The sequence below is a fragment of the Schistocerca nitens genome, chromosome 2 (genome assembly GCF_023898315.1).
Source record: "Schistocerca nitens isolate TAMUIC-IGC-003100 chromosome 2, iqSchNite1.1, whole genome shotgun sequence".
Classification (NCBI taxonomy): domain Eukaryota; kingdom Metazoa; phylum Arthropoda; class Insecta; order Orthoptera; family Acrididae; genus Schistocerca; species Schistocerca nitens.
Genome location: NC_064615.1, coordinates 546,315,634 through 546,336,613, shown reverse-complemented (window position 1 = coordinate 546,336,613; position 20,980 = coordinate 546,315,634). Strand labels below are relative to the sequence as shown.

The 20,980-nt window shown below is 41.2% G+C and overlaps 1 protein-coding gene across 1 annotated transcript in view; it reads right to left on the bottom strand.

Moving 5' to 3' along the window:
• Positions 1-20,615, bottom strand: part of LOC126234487 (uncharacterized) — a 37,689-nt gene extending 17,074 nt beyond the window's left edge. Inside the window, exons 1-2 of the mRNA XM_049943182.1 lie at positions 20,556-20,615; positions 17,114-17,308 (exon numbers count right to left, since the gene is read on the bottom strand). Coding sequence (XP_049799139.1) covers positions 17,114-17,308; positions 20,556-20,595 — 235 coding nt within the window. The 5' untranslated portion in view covers positions 20,596-20,615. The remainder of the gene's footprint in view (positions 1-17,113; positions 17,309-20,555) is intronic.
• Positions 20,616-20,980: the final 365 nt, after the last annotated feature.

The following is a 20,980-nucleotide window of genomic DNA, read 5'->3' as shown; positions in this document are numbered from 1 at the left end:
TTTCAGCAAAGACCGTTGTCGTCAGAGCAAAGAGCATTCTCGTATCAAATTACGGTAGAGCATCATCGCTGGCACTCGCAACCGAAATATTGCAATCATACTACATTAAGTAGGGACATTCACATTAGATCATATTATTTTCTTTATTATGTATTCTTTTTTATGCTTTGCATTCTATCTCCTTACTGTCTACAAAGTTTCTAGTGTTTGTTCCTCGTATGCCGACCTAATCATATCATCCTTTATTCATTTCATCCTATTTCTCACAAGTTCTTTTCGGAAGGCTTTTGAACTTCATATCACATTCTCCTGTCACTATGTTATGGTCACTGTCAATGTCTGGACCTGGATTGTGTCTACAGCCTCTTATTGGATTGTGTCTCATTAGAATCATGTTGATCTGATAACTGTTCATACCATCAGGTGCTTTCCAAGTATACCTTCTCTGTGGATGGTATGATGTTCTGTTGGGAATACTTCTAAATTATGCCCCCTCCGCCCTTCGTTTATTCCTCCACGCCCAAAAGATCCGTTTATAGTCCAATCTCTTCCTTCTCTCACCGAAGCATTCCAGTCTCCCATAATGAATAGGTTGCCTCATCCTTTGAGGATGCTAGGATGCTTACAGCATCTCAGTGTATGCTATTTCCACTTCTTCTTCGTCATAAGACAATGTCGCCATGTACACCTGGATTTCACTGTCTTCATCATTTTTGTGTGAAACTGTACAGGTAGTATTCTTCCGCCTGTTTCTTGGTGACCTTCTACTCTACGTCCGAGCTCCCTGCAAAGGACTGCTGCTACCCATCCTACCCATGTAATAATGCTAGCAAAGTAGCTCAGCGTGTTTATTCATAGCTCTGGCTGCCCTACGAACTTAAAAAAAAAGAAGAAAATCTGAGTGAAGTATTCAAAGATGAATCTGAATGGTCGTCATGTGACGTCCACACAGAGCAAATGAGGACAATGATGAGCAAAATGAAGAGGAAGTGGGTAAAAAAGTGGTAGCATCTTTGAGTACTACTCAGTAAGTCGGAGGTCCCGGCATAGAATCTCCCCTCTGCTTAGATTTTGTATGAAAATCATCAGCAATGGTGTCGAAGACTTCCGGCGTGAGAAATCACCCTCGTTCTGCCAACGGCCTTATGAAAGAGGGCGGAGAAGCGGGCGGAGATTCAGGGCCACTCCCTTGCCCTCGGGGTGGGAAATTGCTCGTAAAAGGCGGAAGAATCAATAGCGATCAATGACATGAGGATGAAGAAGATTACGGAAACCACTGCTTTAAAGACACAGGACGTGCGACCTGTAATTGAAAAAAAAAATGTCATGATGATCTCGCCATTGGAAAAAGATTCCGGAATAGCCCATATTCCAGTTCCTGCAAGGAGACTGCCAAGGGGCAGGTGACCATGAGAAAAAGATTGAATAACGAACTAAAGAGTAACGATCAACGACTCTAAGCGTGGAATGTAAGGCGTTTGAATATCGTAGACAAATTAGAAAATCGGAAAAGGGGAATTCTGAGGCTCAAACCAGATGCATTGGGGGTCACTCAAATGGAAAGATGACAAGGATTTCTGGTCTGACAAGTATAGGGTTATACCAATAGCAACAGAATGTGGTATAGAGGGAGTAGGATTCATTACGAGTAGGTAGTTAGGGAAGAGTTCAGTCACAATGCTGTCCTTATCAGAATCGATAACAAACCGACACCGATAACAATGGTTCAGGTATAATTCCAACGTCGAAATTAGAAGATGAAGAGACAGAGAAAGTATATGAGTGTACTGAACGGGTAATTTGTTCGTAACGGGAGATGAAAATCTAGTAGTCGTGGGGAACTCGAATGTGACTGTGTCGAAAGGAGTGGAAGAATGAATTACTGGAGAATAAGGGCTTGGTAGTAGCAACGAGAGAGGAGAAAGAATAATGGAGTTTTTCAATAAATTTCGGTTAGTAATAGCGAATACTGTGCTCAGCGCTAACAAGAGGAGGAGGTATACTTGTAAAATGCTGGGAGATACGGGAATATTAGGGTTTGATTACCTCACGGTGAGGCAAAGATCCGAAATCATATATTGGATTTTCAGGCGTACGCAGGAGCGAATACAGACTTACATCACAATTTATTGATGATGAAGATTAGGTTGAAGTTAACAAAAGGAGTAAGAAAGAAACGGTGTGCAAAAAAGTGGCCTACTTAAGTGCCAGGAAACGAAGAGGTACACTTGAAGTTCTCTGAGGCTATAGATGCTGCAATAATGAATAGCTCAGTAGGAAATTCACTTCAAGAGGAATGCTGACATCTCTAACAAGGACAGTCACAGAAACTAGAAATATTACAAGGATGGTAACTGCGAAGAAACCATGGGTAACAGAAGAAATACTTCAGTTTATCGACGAAAAAGTAAGTACAAAAATGTTCGGAAAAATTCAGGACTACAGGTATGGGCTACAAATACTTACGCATGGAATAAATACGAAGTGCATGGAACCTAAGGTGGAATGGGTGCTTGAAAATCCGAAGGAATCGGGAAAGAAATGATTGTCGGAAGGACTGACTTAGCATACAGAAAAGTCAAAACAGCCTGCGGTGAAATTATATAAAGCAAGGACGATAACATTAAGAGTACAGTGAAGATTCCGCAGTTCAATGCAGAGACTAGAGCAGATGGGTAGACAGAGTACCCTGAAGGCGTCTATAGCGCTTTGGACTAATTAGGATCAAATAACACAAGGCGGATAAGTACCATTCCATCAGAAGTTCTTAAACCATTGGAGAAGTGGCAACAAAACGAATACTCACTTTTGTGTGTGGGATATATGAGAGCGGCGGTATACCATGAGACTTTAGGGAAAACATCATGAACAATCAGAAAGAATTGTGGTACAATTAGCTTAACAGCTCATTCATCCAAGTTTCCAAGAAGAATAGTAATTAGAAAAAGGGAAAAACCTGACTGTGTGTTAGATGACTACCACTTTGGCTTTAGGAAAGGTCAAAGGTATCAGGGAGGCAGTTCTGATGTTGCGATTGACAATAGAAGCAAAACTGATCAACAACCTAATGATGAGAAAGATGTTCGAAACTGTGAGAGAAATAGGTGTAAGCTATAGGGAACGACGTGTAATATATAATATGTACAAGAGCCAAGAGGGAATAATATGACTGGACGACCAAGAACGTAGTGCTTGGTTTAAAAAGTGTGTAACGCAGAGTTGTATTCTTTCGCCTCCACTGTAGTCTATACAACGAATAAGCAGTGACTGAAATGAAAGAATGGTTCGACAGTGACGTTAAAATTCAAGATGAGTAGATATCAATTATAAGATTCGCTGACGACATTGCTGTTCTCAGTGAAAGTGGAATAGAATAATCTCTTGAGATGAATCAAGTGTAATGAATACAAAATATGAATTGAGAGTAAAATGAAGGATGATGACAGCAATGAGAAGTAGAAGGAAAGAGAACAAAGAGAAACTTGACATTAGGATTCTGGAAAGCGAAGTTACGAAATTCTGCTATCTAGGCAGTAAAATAATCTATGATAGACGGAACAAGGAGGATATAAGCAGAATGAGATTTTCACTCTGCAGCCAAGTGTGCGCTGATATGAAACTTCCTGGCAGATTAAAACTGTGTGCCCGACTGAGACTCGAACTCGGACCTTGGCCTTTCGCGGGCAAGTGCTCCACCATCTGAGCTACCGAAGCACGACTTATGCCCGGTCCTCACAGCTTTACTTCTGCCAGTATCTCGTCTCCTACCTTTCCAAACTTTACAGAAGCTCTCCTGCGAAACTTCTGTAAAGTTTGGAAAGGTAGGAGACGAGATACCCTCTGTAATAAAAAAAAACTGAGTTAATGGATCAACAACGAACTGAAACGGGTGTCTTTCGACGTCCGCCCAGAACAGATACAACGAACGGAAACGAACAAAATGAGATAAAAAAAACAAAAGAAAAAGGATGGTAGAGCACTTGCCCGCGAAAGGCAAAGGTCCCGAGTTCGAGACTCGGTCGGGCACACAGTTTTAATCTGCCAGGAAGTTTCAGGATATAAGCAGTCTGGCACAGGAAAAAGAGGAAATTCGTGGTCAAGCAGTCTACTAGGATCAAAGATTAGACTTAATATCAAGACAAAATTATTTAGAGTGCATTTTTGCAGCACAGTATTGTATGATATTGAAGCAAGGACTGTTGGAAAACCGAACTTGGTTGACCGTTCCTTCTTCTCAACAGGCTCTGTACTTATTCTTCACTATTACTGAGTGTAGCATTACCTTTTGCGAACACTATCATTGATAACCTTTGACGTAAATTTTAAACCCATTCTCGAACATTTAGCATTACCTTTTGCGAACACTATCATTGATAACCTTTGACGTAAATTTTAAACCCATTCTCGAACATTACTTTTATTACTGGCATCGCTACTCCGATGTACGGATTTGAACTGTAGCGGTGAAAGTCTACACGCCTTTCTTACAGCCTTTGTAATCGAAGCACCGCTATTTTGATTATTCCCTCCCGGTTCTTGTTGGTATTACACACTATCTGTGTTTCTCTACAGCCTATTCCTTTTTTTTCTGAGAATATCAAACATATTGCACTATTTTACATTGTTAAAGCTTTTCCTAAGCCGAATAATCCAACGAACATGTCTTGATTTTTCCTCAGTCTTACTTTCATTATCACCTACAAAGACTGAATTGCCTTTATCTTTTTAAGTGCCAATTGATCGTCGCCTTACAACTTCTCGATAATCTTCCCCATACTTCTGTACATTGCCACTGTCAGTAACCTGGATTCCTGAGACGTTGAGCTGATAGTACTATAGGTTTCGACTTACCTGCAGTGGATATTTGGTTGATATTCTCTGTAAACTCTGTTGATGTCTGTCATGTATTCTACCCTTTAATCTGAATGGTAGTTATTTTGTCACACCCCCAAAGATTCTAGAAATAACTGTCGAATACCTTCCAAAGCTCCCTCAATCACCGACTATAAACTGGAACCCCTAGTTCTTCCACATAAAATTTCATCTCATGTTAGCATCAGGCAAATAGTCCCCAAATAGAAGCCTTCAGTGTTCGCTTTTCACTTTCCCACATTCTTCTACGCGTTTAACAATGAAATTCTTATTGCGCTCTTAATGTTTACGCTCTTGCCTTAACTTTCATGGAAGGTTGTTTCGACTTTTCTACACGCTGAATTAATGCTTCCGACGACAGTTTCTTTTTTGATATCTTCACATTTTCGCGCAGCCATTCCGTCTTGACTTCTTTGAGCTTCCATTTACTTAATTCCCAAATGATTTATATTGCTAGGTATCTCACGGTTACTTCCCCAACCCTGCAGATTAGAGTGGGGGACTATACGGAACGTGTTGCCAATGGAGAGATCATCATGACACTTCTTCAATTAGAGACCACATGTCCTGCAGGTACATAACATGTGTCATTAACCAAGCTGTTTCCGTTGCCTTCTGCAAACTCATGCTGTTGATCATTACTGATTCTTCCGCTGTTTAGTGGCAATTCCTCATCTCACCGACTAGAGAGTGCCCTGAAACATCCTCCAATCTGAAGTGCTCTTTGACAAGGCCGTTGACAGTTGATCAGTGTTGATATTTTAAGCAATGGCTGGGAGTAGTAGGACAAGGAGAGCGTCACCCCAAAGTAGGTCACCCCAATGTGGGTCACCCCAAAGTACCGCTATCCAAGATGGCGGCCATCATCCAAGAGGCAGCGTCACCCAAAAGTACCGTTATCCAAGACGGCGTCCATGACGTAAGTGTGTGACATCGCATGATGTCAACTGATGATCTGATTGACATCGGCAGATGATGCGATTGACGTCCGTAGATGATGCGGATACCGTTATCAAATATGACGGCTTTTGGAGGGAAGATAACTCAATTGTGCTACCTCTACTAACCTAAGAAAATGGCGAGAAGGAAAGGGCCACCTCCTCTAACCTAAGTCACCTCTTCCTAGGAACTGGGCATAAGTCTTTATTTAAACAATTAGAGGCAGTACCACAATCAAGTATGTTCACCATCCTCTTGGAGAAAGTTCCCGAATTTTGCTCTAAGAGATTACTCCTGCAGCTGAGGCAAATTAGTATGGTATTGTCTTTCAATTCGAATAAATTTTTTTATAAATTTGTTTACATTTCCTTAAATTTGTTTAAATTTGATTAAATATACTATCTAACTACAGCATTAGTGTCGTGCTATCGTACTAAGAGGGTGAGATATCGATAGCTCTATCACTGGACGTAAGTCCTTATTTAAACAATTAGACCCACTACAACCATCATCTCTGTTCACGAAATTTGCTCTAACATCTGATGGGAGTTAGTATGGTGTTTCCATTCAGTTCGAATATAATTACTATAATTTTTTAAGTTTGTGTAAATTTCTTTAAATTTGTATAAATTTCCTTAAATGTGTTTAAATTTTAAAAATTTATTATGTACCTAGTGTGTTGTGCTACCGCCACAAGAGGCTTAGATATCGGTATTTTAATAGCTGTATTACATGCCCTGGACGTAAGTCTTTGTTTAAACAATTAGAGCCACTACCACCATCAAGTGTTTTTGCCATCCTCTTGGAAAATATGCATGAATTTTGCTGAGGAGTGTTAATATGGTGTCGCTCCCACTAGAGGCTGCTTATTCATATAGGCAAGAAAAAGTGTTCGCTACGCTTCCAAACACCTAGTTTTAACTACCTTTCAACATCATCCAACCACATTTCCTACATAAATCGAATTACATATCTCATCTAGTTTATTACGCTGAGACAAAACACTCACCATGCCAGCGGTCTGGAGGGGAGAAAAATTGACGTGGAAAAAGGAATCAGCCTGTTTTTGGCTACTGAAGAGAGAAGGTAGTGTACTTTATTAATTTTTTTGAACAATTTATTTAACTAAGGATTTCACCTAATTTATTTATTACGGTGATGCAAAACACTCACCCTAACGTGCTTAGAGTCACAATATAGTTTACAGACCTCGAAACTACTCCTAAATAATAATACATTAAAATGATGTGCCGAGATGCAAACAACTTAAAAATTACGAAGTCACGCAGTGGCTAGCACACTGGACTCGCATTTGGGAGAACGACGGTTGAATCCCGCGTTCGGCTCCACCCTCATTTAGGTTTTCCGAGATTTCCCTAAATCGCTCCAGGCAAATGCCAGGATGGTTTGTTAAAAGGGCACGGCCGACTTCCTTCCTTGTCCTTCCCTAATCCGGTGAGACCGATGATCTGGCTGTCTGGTCTCCTGTTGCAAACAACCCACCTCCTAAACTACCGAAATAATTTAGTACGCACCAAGCAAACGTGCAAACTACTCGTAGATCACTGATATAATGCATTCAAACACGCTCACAACGATTAATCACCCGAAAATATTTCAATGCACAAAGACTCACTGCAAGTAAAAAGCCCAACTTATCAACCACTCTAACCCTGCAGAAGTAAGCTCTAGGAGCAAAATTAACGTCAATTTTTTGCAAGAGGATGGCGAACACACTTGATGGTGGTACTGCCTCTGATTGTTAAAATGGCTGAATGAGTGCATGTAACACAGCTATCGATATCTCAGCATCTTGTGGCGGTAACACGACACTAATGCTGTAGTTAGGTAATAAATTTAATCAAATTTAAAAAAATTTAAAGAAATTTAAGGAAATTTAAACAAATTTATAAGACTTTTATTCAAATTGAACGACAATACCATACTAACTTGCCTCAGCTGCAGGAGGAAGCTCTTAGAGAAAAATTTGTGAACATTTTCCAAGAGGATGGTGAACATATTTGATGATGGTACTGCCTCTAATTGTTTAAATAAAGAGTTATGCCCAGTTCTTAGGAAGAGTGGTCTTAGGTAAATGGAGGTGGCCCTTTCTTTCCCGCCATTTTCATAGGTTAGAAGAGGTAGCGCAATTGAGCTATCTTCCCTCAAAAAGGCGCCATCTTTGATAACGGTACCTGCATCATCTGCCGACTTCAATTGCATCATCAGCTGACGTCATGTGCCGTCATTTACTTGTGTCACGGATGCCGTCTTGGATAACGGTACTTTGGGAAGACGCTGCCCCTGGGGTGACGGCCGCCATGTTGGATAACGGTTCTTTGGGGTGACCCACTTTGGGGTGACCTACTTTGTGGTGACGCTCTCCTTGTCCTACTACTGGCTAGGATTACAGTGGAGACCCAGAAGGTTTTAATTACATCGGAGATAATACCTGAACAGGAGTTAATAAATTAACAAGAGGATAAAAGCACCAGAAAAATTGGGAGAGCCGTCGTTACTCTCTGGTTTAGGGAAAGAAAGAGCTGTGGAAGATTAAATTGTAGCCTCGACATTGAACAACACTTTATACATTGCTGCGGATTTACAGTGTGGTAAGAAACACTGCAAATGTGGGAAGGATGTTTCAGGATAGGTTGTGAGGAGGAAAAATTATTAAGGAAAACAATGTAGTAGTTACTCTGTTTCTTTGTAAAGTAGCAAATTAACCTATAACGAACTCTGCACACTCAAATTCAAGGGGCCCGCCAAAAACAGTAAGTGTCAGTTGTTCTGACAGCACCGAGCATGGTGGCTCAGTGGTTGACATACTGGGCATGCGTTCGTGGGGACAGCACTTCAAATTTGCGGCCGCCCATCGAGATTTGGGTTTTCTGTGATTTCCCTAAACAGTTCCTAGCAAGTGCCTGGATGGTTCCTCTCAAAGAGCAAGACCTTTTCCTTCCCCATCCCTGAAACATTCCGAGTTTGTCCCTAATGCTGTCGATATCGACAGGGCGTTAAACCCTAACATTCCTTCCTGTTTCTGTGCTGTCCTATTGCTGATGGTAGTGTACGAGACTACCTAATGTTTGGCTCCGGTTCGATTCTTATCACCTTCCCTTGTCCAGTATTGTATCGCTCTCTCCTTCGATTTTAAGAAACCAAAGAAAGAACACACGTTTAGCCACACCATCTCTGGCGGGTCTCTTGAATTTGTGCGCCCAAAGGCCTGAGTGGCCTACTTCCATGATAATTACCTAAGAAACGGGGCAACATATCGATATTTTTTCTCAGTATCTGTTTCCCAGCACAACCCACCCTGCAACTGCTTTATTAGTTTGTCAGTTCCTGACAAGCTTTACGAACATATAAAAATAGTGCTACTGACAGGAACATAAAATGGGGCTCTAACCTTTCGAGGCAACATTCTTGGAGACGTCTCTTCACGTGTATGATTATGGACCTCAACAGGCGCAGGACGGACAGACGAATGTTCGAATCCCAGCCATTTCAATCAGTCAGGTAGGTTCGCGAGAGCACCAACACCCGCAGAGTAAGATAATCATTCGGCAAACACTGTCACATTGCGGGTAAGCCGTTCCCCTGCCGTGTCCTTTCTTCCAAGGCTGCTAGTCAGCTAGTTATGTAGAGGATTTCTATAGAGCTTTAATCTTGAAGGGAAGTTTCCGCAGCTAGTAAGATATAAACGTATGTACTGAGTTGTGCCCGAGGGCGTCAACAGTTAAAGCCACTTTGACAGGTAAGGGGTTGCCCTCGAGTCCCGATGGTGTACAAAACTTACAGCTGTTAGGTCATTGCCCAGACATATTACTAGCGAACATGTGCGAACACGTCCAGAAATTGGCGGACGATAGTAGAGAATTCCGGACGTCGTCCAAGTAGTTTAATAATATTTTAGGGTGTTTTCTGAAGTTTCAGTAAGTATTAGAGTCGATTAGAATTAAATTTGTGCTGACACGGTTCATGCCATGAAGTTTTGAACGTCGTCTAGGCACTATGACAGCTTGGTAAAACTCGCAAAAGTGTTAAAAAACTTGTCATTAAATGGTACTTGGAAATGGTCTTCCGTTATCAAAAAATTAATAGAAACTTTGTTTTGAAAATTTCAGAGACGAATGCTGACAAACGAGGCTTTATCATTCTGTGCCTTTTGTTATATTCATAAACGTATAACTTCGCATATAACATATCTCTATCTGTATTCTGTGAGTTTACTGTTTATAAACTGTTGTCATCCTGTATAAGCATTCATTCATTAGTTATTTTTATTTGATGTTACTACACCGAAGACTAATAAATAAAATATTACGTACACCGCATTATTCGTTTCCAAAACATGTAAAAACTTTTGGGGATATCTGTTATTACATGCAGATATTACCATCAGGTAGGGATGCAGAGCTTAGCAAACGATTCATGATTCTCTTTAACACTGTTACAAAGATGTTTGTTTACTTAAATTTTGAAAGTTTACTAAATCGACAAAGAGATCTTAAAATGATACCTGCAGGTATTATACCGTATTTTAACTGTAGAACCATAGTTTAGTACGTGCTTCCGAAAGAAGTAAATCATTTATTATGAGGTATTGCAAACAGTATGCGTTATATGACCCACATTGAAATTGTTAAGGACGTCCACAACAGATTGTATTATAAATTGTATTATAAATTGTATTATAAATTGTATTATAAATAATACTCTTCGAGTACGTATCAGTTTTAGTAAGTACCATGTTGAGCTATCTCAAAGTAATCGTAAATGAAGGGCCCTGTTCCTTACATTTATAGCCGATCTGGTGATGTAAGTGGAACAGACAAATTATTTCTTTGCTTTGTATTATTTGTGGCTAGGCATTTGAAGCTGTAGTTTAAACAAAGTTGCAGGAAGAAAATAATACAGCTGTATAAATTATGAAACTGTATAAATTAAGAAAGTCTTTACCTTCCTAGGGAACACCCGACAGAAAATGTTTCCTTGTATTTACGTTTTTACATGCACGGAGACTTTCTTTTCACCATAGAACTATCTCAAGTTATTCATTGTAGAATAACACGAAGCTCCGTTCAAATGCAGATATTCTATACTGCGAACACACACCATTTGTTGTAGCGAGTGTATAATAGCATGGGGGCAGGTGCGCTCGACAACCTCCCGTAATCTGATCTACCGACCTCACTTCAAAGTTAAAACATTATAGCTGTCATGTTTCGTAACAGAAATGAAATATAAAAAACTACAACAAAACTAATCTTTCAAGTTGTTTTGTGTTACTTAATTACACGGCGAGACAGAACATACAAATCGATCATATCTCAACCAGGATGAAATTGCTTTTATTGGAGCACTAATAAGGCGAATATGCTCCTGGTTATTAAAAGACTTTGACTCAAAATTCGGGTACCAGCTGTCTCGTTCTACCTTCCTCAGCAACTTCGGAATTTCTCCAAAACCTTGCGCGCTATTTTTAACATGCAACTACCCTCTCACTACCTCAAGCTCCAATAACTGTGGCCGGCTCACACCAACCAGTTCATCGCTTGAGCCTAACTCAAGGGCATTATCTCTTTGTGTCTCGGTCACTGTCCGCCGCCTCGATATCACAAACACCTTCGTTATGTTCTACTAATATTGCCTTCTCTCACAGTCACGTCTCCCCCTCCCCCTTTCTCTCCCTTATTGTTATTATCTCGTTCATTCCTACTCACTGCTGCTGCCTCTTCTCACTATCTGTCTCACCATCTTTGCCATTGTCGTAGACTCTGTGTCTCATTATCACTGGCTCCTCCCAACTTAACTTTCTCCTTCTGTTTATTCCTCTCCCACTGGCACTGTCTGCTTCAATCTCTTCGTAGCACTGTTACTCACTGTCAGCTACGTTCCATTGAACTGTGCTCCTCTCTTTATCTCACACAGCAATTTTCTCCTGGGCTCTTTCTACACAACAACTGCCGTCGTCTACGATTTTCCAGTATTCAATACTTTTCTTTCTCCGGCTGCCTCTGTCTCCTCCTCCATCAGAATAAAACGTGCGAATACGATCGCACGTAAAAATTCTTGGGAAATTTTTTAAAAGTAGAATGAGGGAACTGGTACCTCACCTTACAGCCAGAGTTTCTTAATAAACAGGAGCGTATTTATCTTTTACGTTGTCCGATAGGAGCTTTTTCCCACTGGTTCCCTTCTTTCGCCTGTTACAGAAGGCATGCACCCATATGAAGACAACTTTATACGTCAACAAAGGTTTCGTAGTTTACTTGTGTGAAATTTAAATAACGCATAAATACGTTATTTTACACCTCATACCGGATTTTATGCGCTCAAGAATTTTGCACGTGCTTCTATACTGCAACAAAATGGTGTTCCCAGAACCACTGCAATGATAACGGAAACTCTGTACAGCATATTTCTCCTTGCTATGTCACTTTACAAACTACGTTTCACCTAACACCGGATTGTACGTGACCAGGTAGGGTAAATTTGAACCTCTGCATCTCTGAAACAGATCCAGATATAACGAAAACATTCAAATTCAATCGAGATGTGAATCTTTAGGAGTGTACTGTAAAAATTACAGTCATTTTCTGGGCATAGCCGTCTTGGAAATCGTGGATTAGTTTTATTACTTGAAAACAATTTTTTTCGAGTTTTCTCAGGAACCACCCATGAACTAAATGTTACTTCCAGAAGATTCTTAAGGCCCACCGAAGACCATATAAAATGCTAAAAGAACTAATCGATTTGCTCCATTTGCCTAAGCTGGATGTAGTATGTAATATTAAAACTTTGACCATGTACTGTAGGATAGTTTCAGTAAGACGATCCTTATGCTGGGTATACAAATGGTCCCTAGCCGAAGTGCTATGAAGAACACTTGAGCTTATCTTTCTGTCACTAATAGAACCCGATGTGTGAGCTCCGGAAAAATCCCGTTTTTATATGCTTCGTTTTGGTACATACTAGGTAGAGCATAGGCAAGAATAAACAACAGAGTCGAAGAATTCATTATTAATATTTCCTTCTGAAGAATACATTTTTTATTGGGATTCAGACCATGGTCAAGGGATTTTAAAATAACTTCAAATGGCTCTAAGCACTATAGGACTTAACATCTGAGGTCATCAGTCCCCTAGAACTTAGAACTACTTGAACCTAACCAACCTAAGGACATCACACGCATCCATGCCCGAGGCAGAATTCGAACCTGCGACCGTAGCAGAAGCGTGGTTCCGGACTGAAGCGTCTACAACCGCTCGGCTACAACGGCCGGCCAAAAATCTTCCAGTTTGCAATTGATTGGCTGTTTGTTAATTCATCAAACAGATTTCATCCTATGGTTGCTGCTGCAACCATGAACAAAACTCTAAAATAAATTAATATATGCTACCAGAATAGGAAAATGATGCATGGCATTGTATTATGAAGCACGTTTGTTAAGCTGCGACTGGGGAAGAAATAGTGACTGTTTTCTTCGTTGGTAAATGATATTTTTTAAATGAACTACATACCTCCATAGACCTTTCTAAGTCTCAAACAACTGTTGTGTGTATACGCGCACTGAAGCGATTAATGAAAATTTGTACCAAGCCCAGGATTCAAATCCTGGTTCTTTTGTTCAACAGCCACATGCTCTAACCACTATGCCACTATGGCACAGAGGCTTTGCCAAACTACACGGATTATCCTAGCATGCTACCCTTGTCGATCTTAACTCCCATTCACGTCTCAGCATCTGCCTCGTAAATCCCGACTTTGGCACAAATATTCATTATTCACTTCATTCTGCATATATATCGGCTCATGAATGTACCGTGTGTTCACGACACCGGGCATCCTAATCCTGAATTGACAGAAGTCAGTTGAAGTCGGACGACTTTCGTAGCGATAGTTTTATCCTTGACCGGTGACAACATTAGCGATTAGCGACCTTAAGAAATTGTGTCTATGTGTACAGTAGGAGCTACAGAGTGACTGTACGGTGAGGTGCTAAAGTATTAAGCACATGTGGAGTGACAGTGCTACTTGAGGAAAATGCGGGTTGTAGCCGCGCATCGACGTTTGCACCATAGGTTTCTGTGGGTGGAGCCTGCTTCCTCTACTCCCCGCAGCTCAGATAGAACTCGGTCAGGGCATCGTAAACAGACTGTAGTGGAGATCGAGGGTCGTTAACCCACGGTGCACGTTGACGCAGAGCACCTTTCTCGGGAACCTTTCTTGCTAGACCTCTACTGAGATCGAAAGATCAGTACTGCCATCTATTGAGAGCTCTCACGAACTCCAGGGCACCAGCTCGATGAGTGTCTTAGCGCGCTGAACATATCTGAGTTTTTGTGCAAGACGAGTAAATTTTATTACACACATAACGAAGCTCCTTGGGTACATTTTACAATTGAGGAAAGAAAATTATGTCTTCCGTTACAATAGATTATTTTAATTTGCAAGGTACATTTTTACAATTTCAAAGGGCGGAAGTTACTGTTGTACTTCAGAAACTAAGCAAGCATGGGAGCGTTACGCATGTCTGTCGGGACACGTTTACGCACTATTTAGCATTTCCATCCTTACGAGAACAGAAGTTGGAAAAGCAATCTAAAAAAAGAGGAACAAGGAAATAAAAGGTATACATTGTTAAAAAAAGAGCGTATTAAAAGCTAATGAACTTCAAAATGTCTCTGAGCACTTTGGGGCTTAACATTTGAGGTCATCAGTCCCCTAGAAATTAGAACCAAAACCTAACTAACCTAAGGATATCAAACACATCCATGCCCGAGGCAGGATTCGAACCTGCAACCGTAGCAGCAGCGCTGTTCTGGAATGAAGCGCCTAGAACCGCTAGGTCACACCGGCCGGCGATGAACCTAAAGCTGAACGAATTAGTATAAGGGAGCATAGATTAATAAGGCTAAAGAATTGCTAGGAGCAAGAACACGGGAAATTGCTGACGGGCCTACTTTTGATATCGACGTTAGTGCCCTGCCAAAGAAAGTTTTTCACACGGCAACTCTCCATGTACTCCTGTCGTTAGCCATCCTCTTAAGACACGCGAAAGTTCCGCCTCCGTTTATGTCGTCTGTTACCTTACGTCTCCTTCTTCCTCCCAATCTCCTTTCACAAACTAATCCTTCCAAAGCGTCTGTTAACAATCACTCAACTGTCAACGGATAACCAACCAAGTGTTTCTTCTTCTCTCTTACAGCCTGCAACAGACTGATGAAGGGGATGTAAACTGGCTTTGTATTGGCTTGTTGAAACGATACAACCAATCAAAAAGAAATGCCTCCAATTCGATAGATGCAAAATTGGGACTCACTACGATTGTACGAAGGGAGGGACATTACTTTCTGTGTGCTTATGTTGCAATTCGGACGTAATGATGAATGGGCCTATAATTAACATTCAAATTTCTATATAGGCCGTATTATGCTTACTCATGGAATTTCGCCAAAAAATTTCTGTATTGGCAATGAAATTTTTTATTTTAGTATGATGAGCGCTCTTAGCAAGTTTTAATTTTGTTTACTGCCAGTAAAGCCGGCCGCGGTGGTCTAGCGGTTCTGGCGCTGCAGTCCGGAACCGCGGACTGCTACGGTCGCAGGTTCGAATCCTGCCTCGGGCATGGGTGTGTGTGATGTCCTTAGGTTAGTTAGGTTTAAGTAGTTCTAAGTTCTAGGGGACTTATGACCTAAGATGTTGAGTCCCATAGTGCTCAGAGCCATTTTTACTGCCAGTAAAACATATTTCGAAAATTGTAGAGTACTTTATTTAGTCGTTATTGTGTTCTACCATATGCGTAAATGTGTCTCTGTAGGGACATGAACCTGCCCCATACAGAGGGCTACTTGAACCAATATAAAGTTATTTTACACTCTTAAGTCAGATGTTGAAATAGAACTACGTATACCAAGTTACACTTTAATAGATGTGCTATACACTAAAGCGCCAAATAAACTGGTATAGGCATGTGTATTGAAATACAGTGATATGTGAACAGGCAGTATTCGGCGCTACGATTGGCAATACCTATATAAGACAAGAAGTGTCTGGCGTAGATGTTAGATTGGCTACTGCTGTTGCAATGACACGTTATCCATATTTAAGTGAGTTGGAGCGTAGTGTCATAGTCCGTCAACGCCGATTTGGGCTGTTGATGACAGGAAACATATTGCGTGGTCGGACGAGTCTCGTTTCAAGGTGTATTGAGCGGATGAACATGTATGGGTATGGTGACAATCCCATGAATCCATGGACACTGGCCGGCCGCGGTGGTCTCGCGGTTCTAGGCGCGCAGTCCAGAACCGTGCGACTGCTACGGTCGCAGGTTCGAATCCTGCCTCGGGCTTGGATGTGTGTGATGTCCTTAGGTTAGTTAGGTTTAAGTAGTTCTAAGTTCTAGGGGACTAATGACCACAGCAGTTGAGTCCCATAGTGCTCAGAGCCGTTTGAACCATGGACACTGCATGTCAGCAGAGGATTGTTTATGCTGGTGGAGGCTCTGTAATGGTGTGGGGTGTGTGAAGTTGGAGTGATTTGGGACCCCTGATACGTCTAGATACGACTCTCACAGGTGGCACGTACATAAGTATCCTGTCTGATCACCAGCATCCATTCATATCTATTGTGCATTCCGACGGACTTGGGCAATTTCAGGAGGCCAATGCAACATCCCACACGTCCAGAATTGCTACAGCGCGACTCCAGGAACCCTCCTCTGAGTTTAAACATGTCCGCTGGCCACCATACTCCCCAGACATGAATATTATTGGTCTGGGATACGTTGTAACGTGCTGTTCAGAAGAGATCCCCACCCTCTCGTACTCTTACAGATTTATGGACAGTCCGGCAGGATTCATGGTATCACTTCACTCCAGCACTACATCAGACATTAATCGAGTCCATGCTACGTGGTGTCACAGCACTTCTGCGGGCTCTCGGGGGCCCTTCACGTTGTTATTCACTTGTACTAGTTTCTTTGTCTCTTCATTGTAAGACTGAACAGTTTTACACACGATAAGTGTAACAATAAAAAGTTAAAAACTCCCAAAGGTGATCCTCGTAAATCTGCCCCAGTCTTCATTACTCTTCAGATGTTTCTATTCTCCCGCCTTTCCGTAAGCAACAAAACCATTCCTTTGCTCTTGACAATGAAACTTATTGCAGACACTGAAACACCGAATATCTGAACTAAGTGCACGCGATGATATTGCCGAGTGTTTTTTATTCATGGAAGCCCTTTAGTGTCTGCGACTTATATGTAATATGCACGAACGAGATGCCTACTTACGGTAGTTGAGAGTACATAGGCACTGCTGGTACATGCAGTAGTTGCTGAACGAGTAGTAGTAGTATCGATTGTCAAAGGTGGCGCAGACGGGGTCGCGCGTCGCCGGACAGGGTCCCGGGCACGGCGCCTCCGTAACTGAGGAGTCGTCAGACGCCGACTCCCTGCTGAAGACCGCCGAAGTCGGCGCCGCCAGAACTACAAGCAAAACAAATTCTGCTGTGAGCTTTTCGCCCACATCGTCCATACTACCACTACTGCTAGTACTACTACTCCCAACGTTACTAAGTTACTTTTCCCAATCGATTCTGTGTCCGTCTGTTCCCTCACGCCCATTGGTGTCAGGCCAATAGTATAACAGTAGCACCCTGTATCTCTGTGCTTCTACTATTCGGAAACATACGTAAAGTGTGATTACTGACTGTTACTGATTTCGTTCTGTCTTTAATTATTATTTCTAAAATTTAGATTTTATACAAAATACAAGACCTACGGTAATTATTACACGTGTAATAATGAATATACTGTTAAAACATTGATACTTTTTCGGTGTTTCTAGCAGAGGTCCTTGAGGCTGTGACACTGATGGAGTAAATAAATAAACAATTCAATGAAATTTAATAAATAAAATATACCAACGTCTACTCATATATGAAGCTCTTACTTCAATACTGGTACAAGTCCCTTTTTGTTCATTCTTACAGAGTCCTAAAGTTAAATGAGCGCTGAAAGATTTTCAGTTGAGATACCAGAAAAATTCAGGTATGTATACTTGAATATTTCTGGTATCTCAACAGTAGATTTTTCACTGCTCTTTTAACCTTAGGACTCTGTATCTCAGAATGAACAAAGAGGGTCTTGTACCACTATTGAAATAAGCCCTTCATACCCGCGCTGCCGCAAGTCTTGTTATTGGAGTCTTTTGATCTGTCTGCAGCTGTGGAAACAGAGAAAGAGCACTCGACTGTGAGTGTTCGAAGGAAATGCAGTTCTTTTCGGTGGGAGTTGGAACGGGGACACTCTGTCAAGCGTAAATGCAAATCGACACATTTGTATATTTAAAGTGGTATTGGTCTTAGAGGAGGCTTAGTAACAGCTATTGCGGTCGTTAATCAACTGTTTTTATAGCGTAGGGTCACTTACATACAAAACATTAATTGGTCTACACATACCGCTGTGAGCTGAAGCTAGCACTAGCACTATCTTCTAGTAGTTCATATAGAGGAGATTGTTAAGGAGTTGAATATAATTTGGTGCGGCATTGAACAACACAGGAGAACGTATGCTGCACGTGTTTCTACCGCAACGAGACGTAGTCCCTTCATGTCCAATGAACATTCAGTGCGGGTGGAGTTTCAGATCTGGCGATTGTAACTGCTGAACAGAGACTATCGGTAACATTGCAGAACCGACAGAAAAATGGACTCAATGACTTCGGTTGCCTCCTGACCTGTTCAGTGTTTCGTCAACCAACTCCAGAGGAGAGGAGCCAGTTTAAGCCACGGTTCCCCGCTGTTGAGACGTCTCTTAATGACCTAGATGTCGACGGACATTAAACCCTAATCTTCCTCTTTCGCACTGAGTAATGGTCGGATCTAGTCGGGCATGTCGTTGTTACGTTCAAACAGTTGTCCTCTCCGGGCCAATTCCTGAAAGTTGAGAGATTGGGCTGAGCAAAGGTTACGAATTTGTACAGGCGTTGATAACCGCGCACCTGAGCGCCCAACAGACCAAACATCATAATCATCATCATCTCCGGGTCAACGTATCACTCGAAGGCGTAGCAACTCATTGTACCTCCATATCGAATAGATACTTCCGCCCGACAATGGTAACGTCTGTTCATTCCATTCGTATTCTGAGAGTCGGAAAATGACCGTCAATACGCCTATGCAACCGCTCTTCTGATATTCTCACGGTCCTTTAGGAAGACATACGAGGTTACAAGCTGTGTTGTTGCACGATCATTCTGAAACACGGATCTTCTAAATTAGCACGACAAGAATTAGAGTGGAGAACGTTGTTTCTTCCTAAAATTCCAATTTAAATCCCCTGAGAGCATCTCTATAACACATTCCTATGGCTTACATCGCCATATCAGCATCCTATTACCTCATCTCCGAATTATTTCTGTTTCTTCTGTCATATCTACTTTGTAGGACTATCACCCACGACAAAAGCGACTCTCCACCGCTCTCAGCCACTTGCATACACAGCAAGGACAGCCTCCGATGTGGCTGCCAGCTACTATCACATTCTTCGTACGCCTCGTGTGTGACGTAGTTTTACAAAATTTAAATTCCTACTGTCCATGTGATAACTGTAGGAATGAATATCTATACACTGATTACGAATAATGATGTCATTAATTCTGTATGATGTAGCTAATATTTACTCGTTAGATGAATACTCTGCAGTTGCTCACATTAACACCGTGTATGTGATACCTTTTCATGATGCGCCGTATTTCATATGGAAAACAATATTCACTGTAACTTGGGTCGTCAGCTGGCTGTCTAGCCAATTGTACTCCGCCACTATTCTAGATCGAGCTTAAATTCCTGATGCCAAGTAATCTTATACAACACGTTGTACTTTTTTTCTTTCAACACAATCCAGCAATGACGCAAATTCTGTCATCCATGTTACGTAAGTATCTACGGTATGGGACAGCGATGTTATCTGCCGGAAAAGAAATAAATTTCGTGTTACGTTGTTTTGTAGAAATTATACTGTATTGAAGTTACATCCATTCATGATTCCCTTAAAACATGTAAGGATGTATCAATAATCTGTACTTAGATTGGGAGAAATCATTGATTAAAAAATTGAAACGGGAATTACATATTGCAGCCAATGTTCAATATCTAGCGAAATGAACAAAGTGAAACAAATTTTCGGAAATGAAATTAGACGGGAAGGTGCAACGTTTTCTGATGATCTATCTAGCTGATGTAAGGATGGTGAATTCGGAATGTGTTCAATGCTGATCAAACAACCTTTACGGTGTTACGCATCATGTTCAAAAACTCCTTAGACATCTAAACACTAGCAGTCTACCTCCCGCACAACCGTTTCAGTGCCAACGCACGCTACTTTGGTCAGTCTCCGTTTTCAAAGTTTGCATTCCGAACATGAGATTATTATCGCTACCACGTCTTTAAAAAATGTTCAACAAATGTCAGGTAGTTTTTTAAAACAGCAGTTACTTTTCGAGGCCGTGCTTTTAAAACACCAGTGAGTTAATGCTTGCGATAACTGGCAGTAGCCACGTAATCAACATAACGTTGAGATACCAGTGATTAGAAGATGGATATAATTCTCCAAAACCGATCACGTCTGCCTCACTTTCGTTTAAACTTTTCCTGTCGTGTAGCTAGATTACCAAAGAAGGTCAGTAATTACGATAGCAAGATTACAGTTTAATAATGTCCGATACGAGTACCTGCGACCACAAGCAAAGCACGAAACTTCATGCTGAACATGCGGGTTGCTTTCTGTTGCCAGCTGCAGTCTGCAGTCTGCTGTTATAAATCTTCCACAATCAGCTCAGCAACAGCCGCGTACTCTTTGAGACCTTTCGGGGTTATCATTAGACCCAAACCTGGAGATGAAACACTCTTTCGGAGATTACAAAGCAGTTTTCTGTGTAAATTGGTAAGTATTCTGAAGGGAAGACACGAATATTCTGTACAGTTATAAATATAAGTATTTTTGCAGTTTATTAGTTAGATGGTAGCCACAGTGTTACGGGTTATTAAATGCGCCTAGTAGTGGATTATTAAGAATTATTTGTAAATTTTGTAAACAGTTACATATGTATATCGCAGATCATATATACGATTTATTAACATGGTGTAAATTACGTAT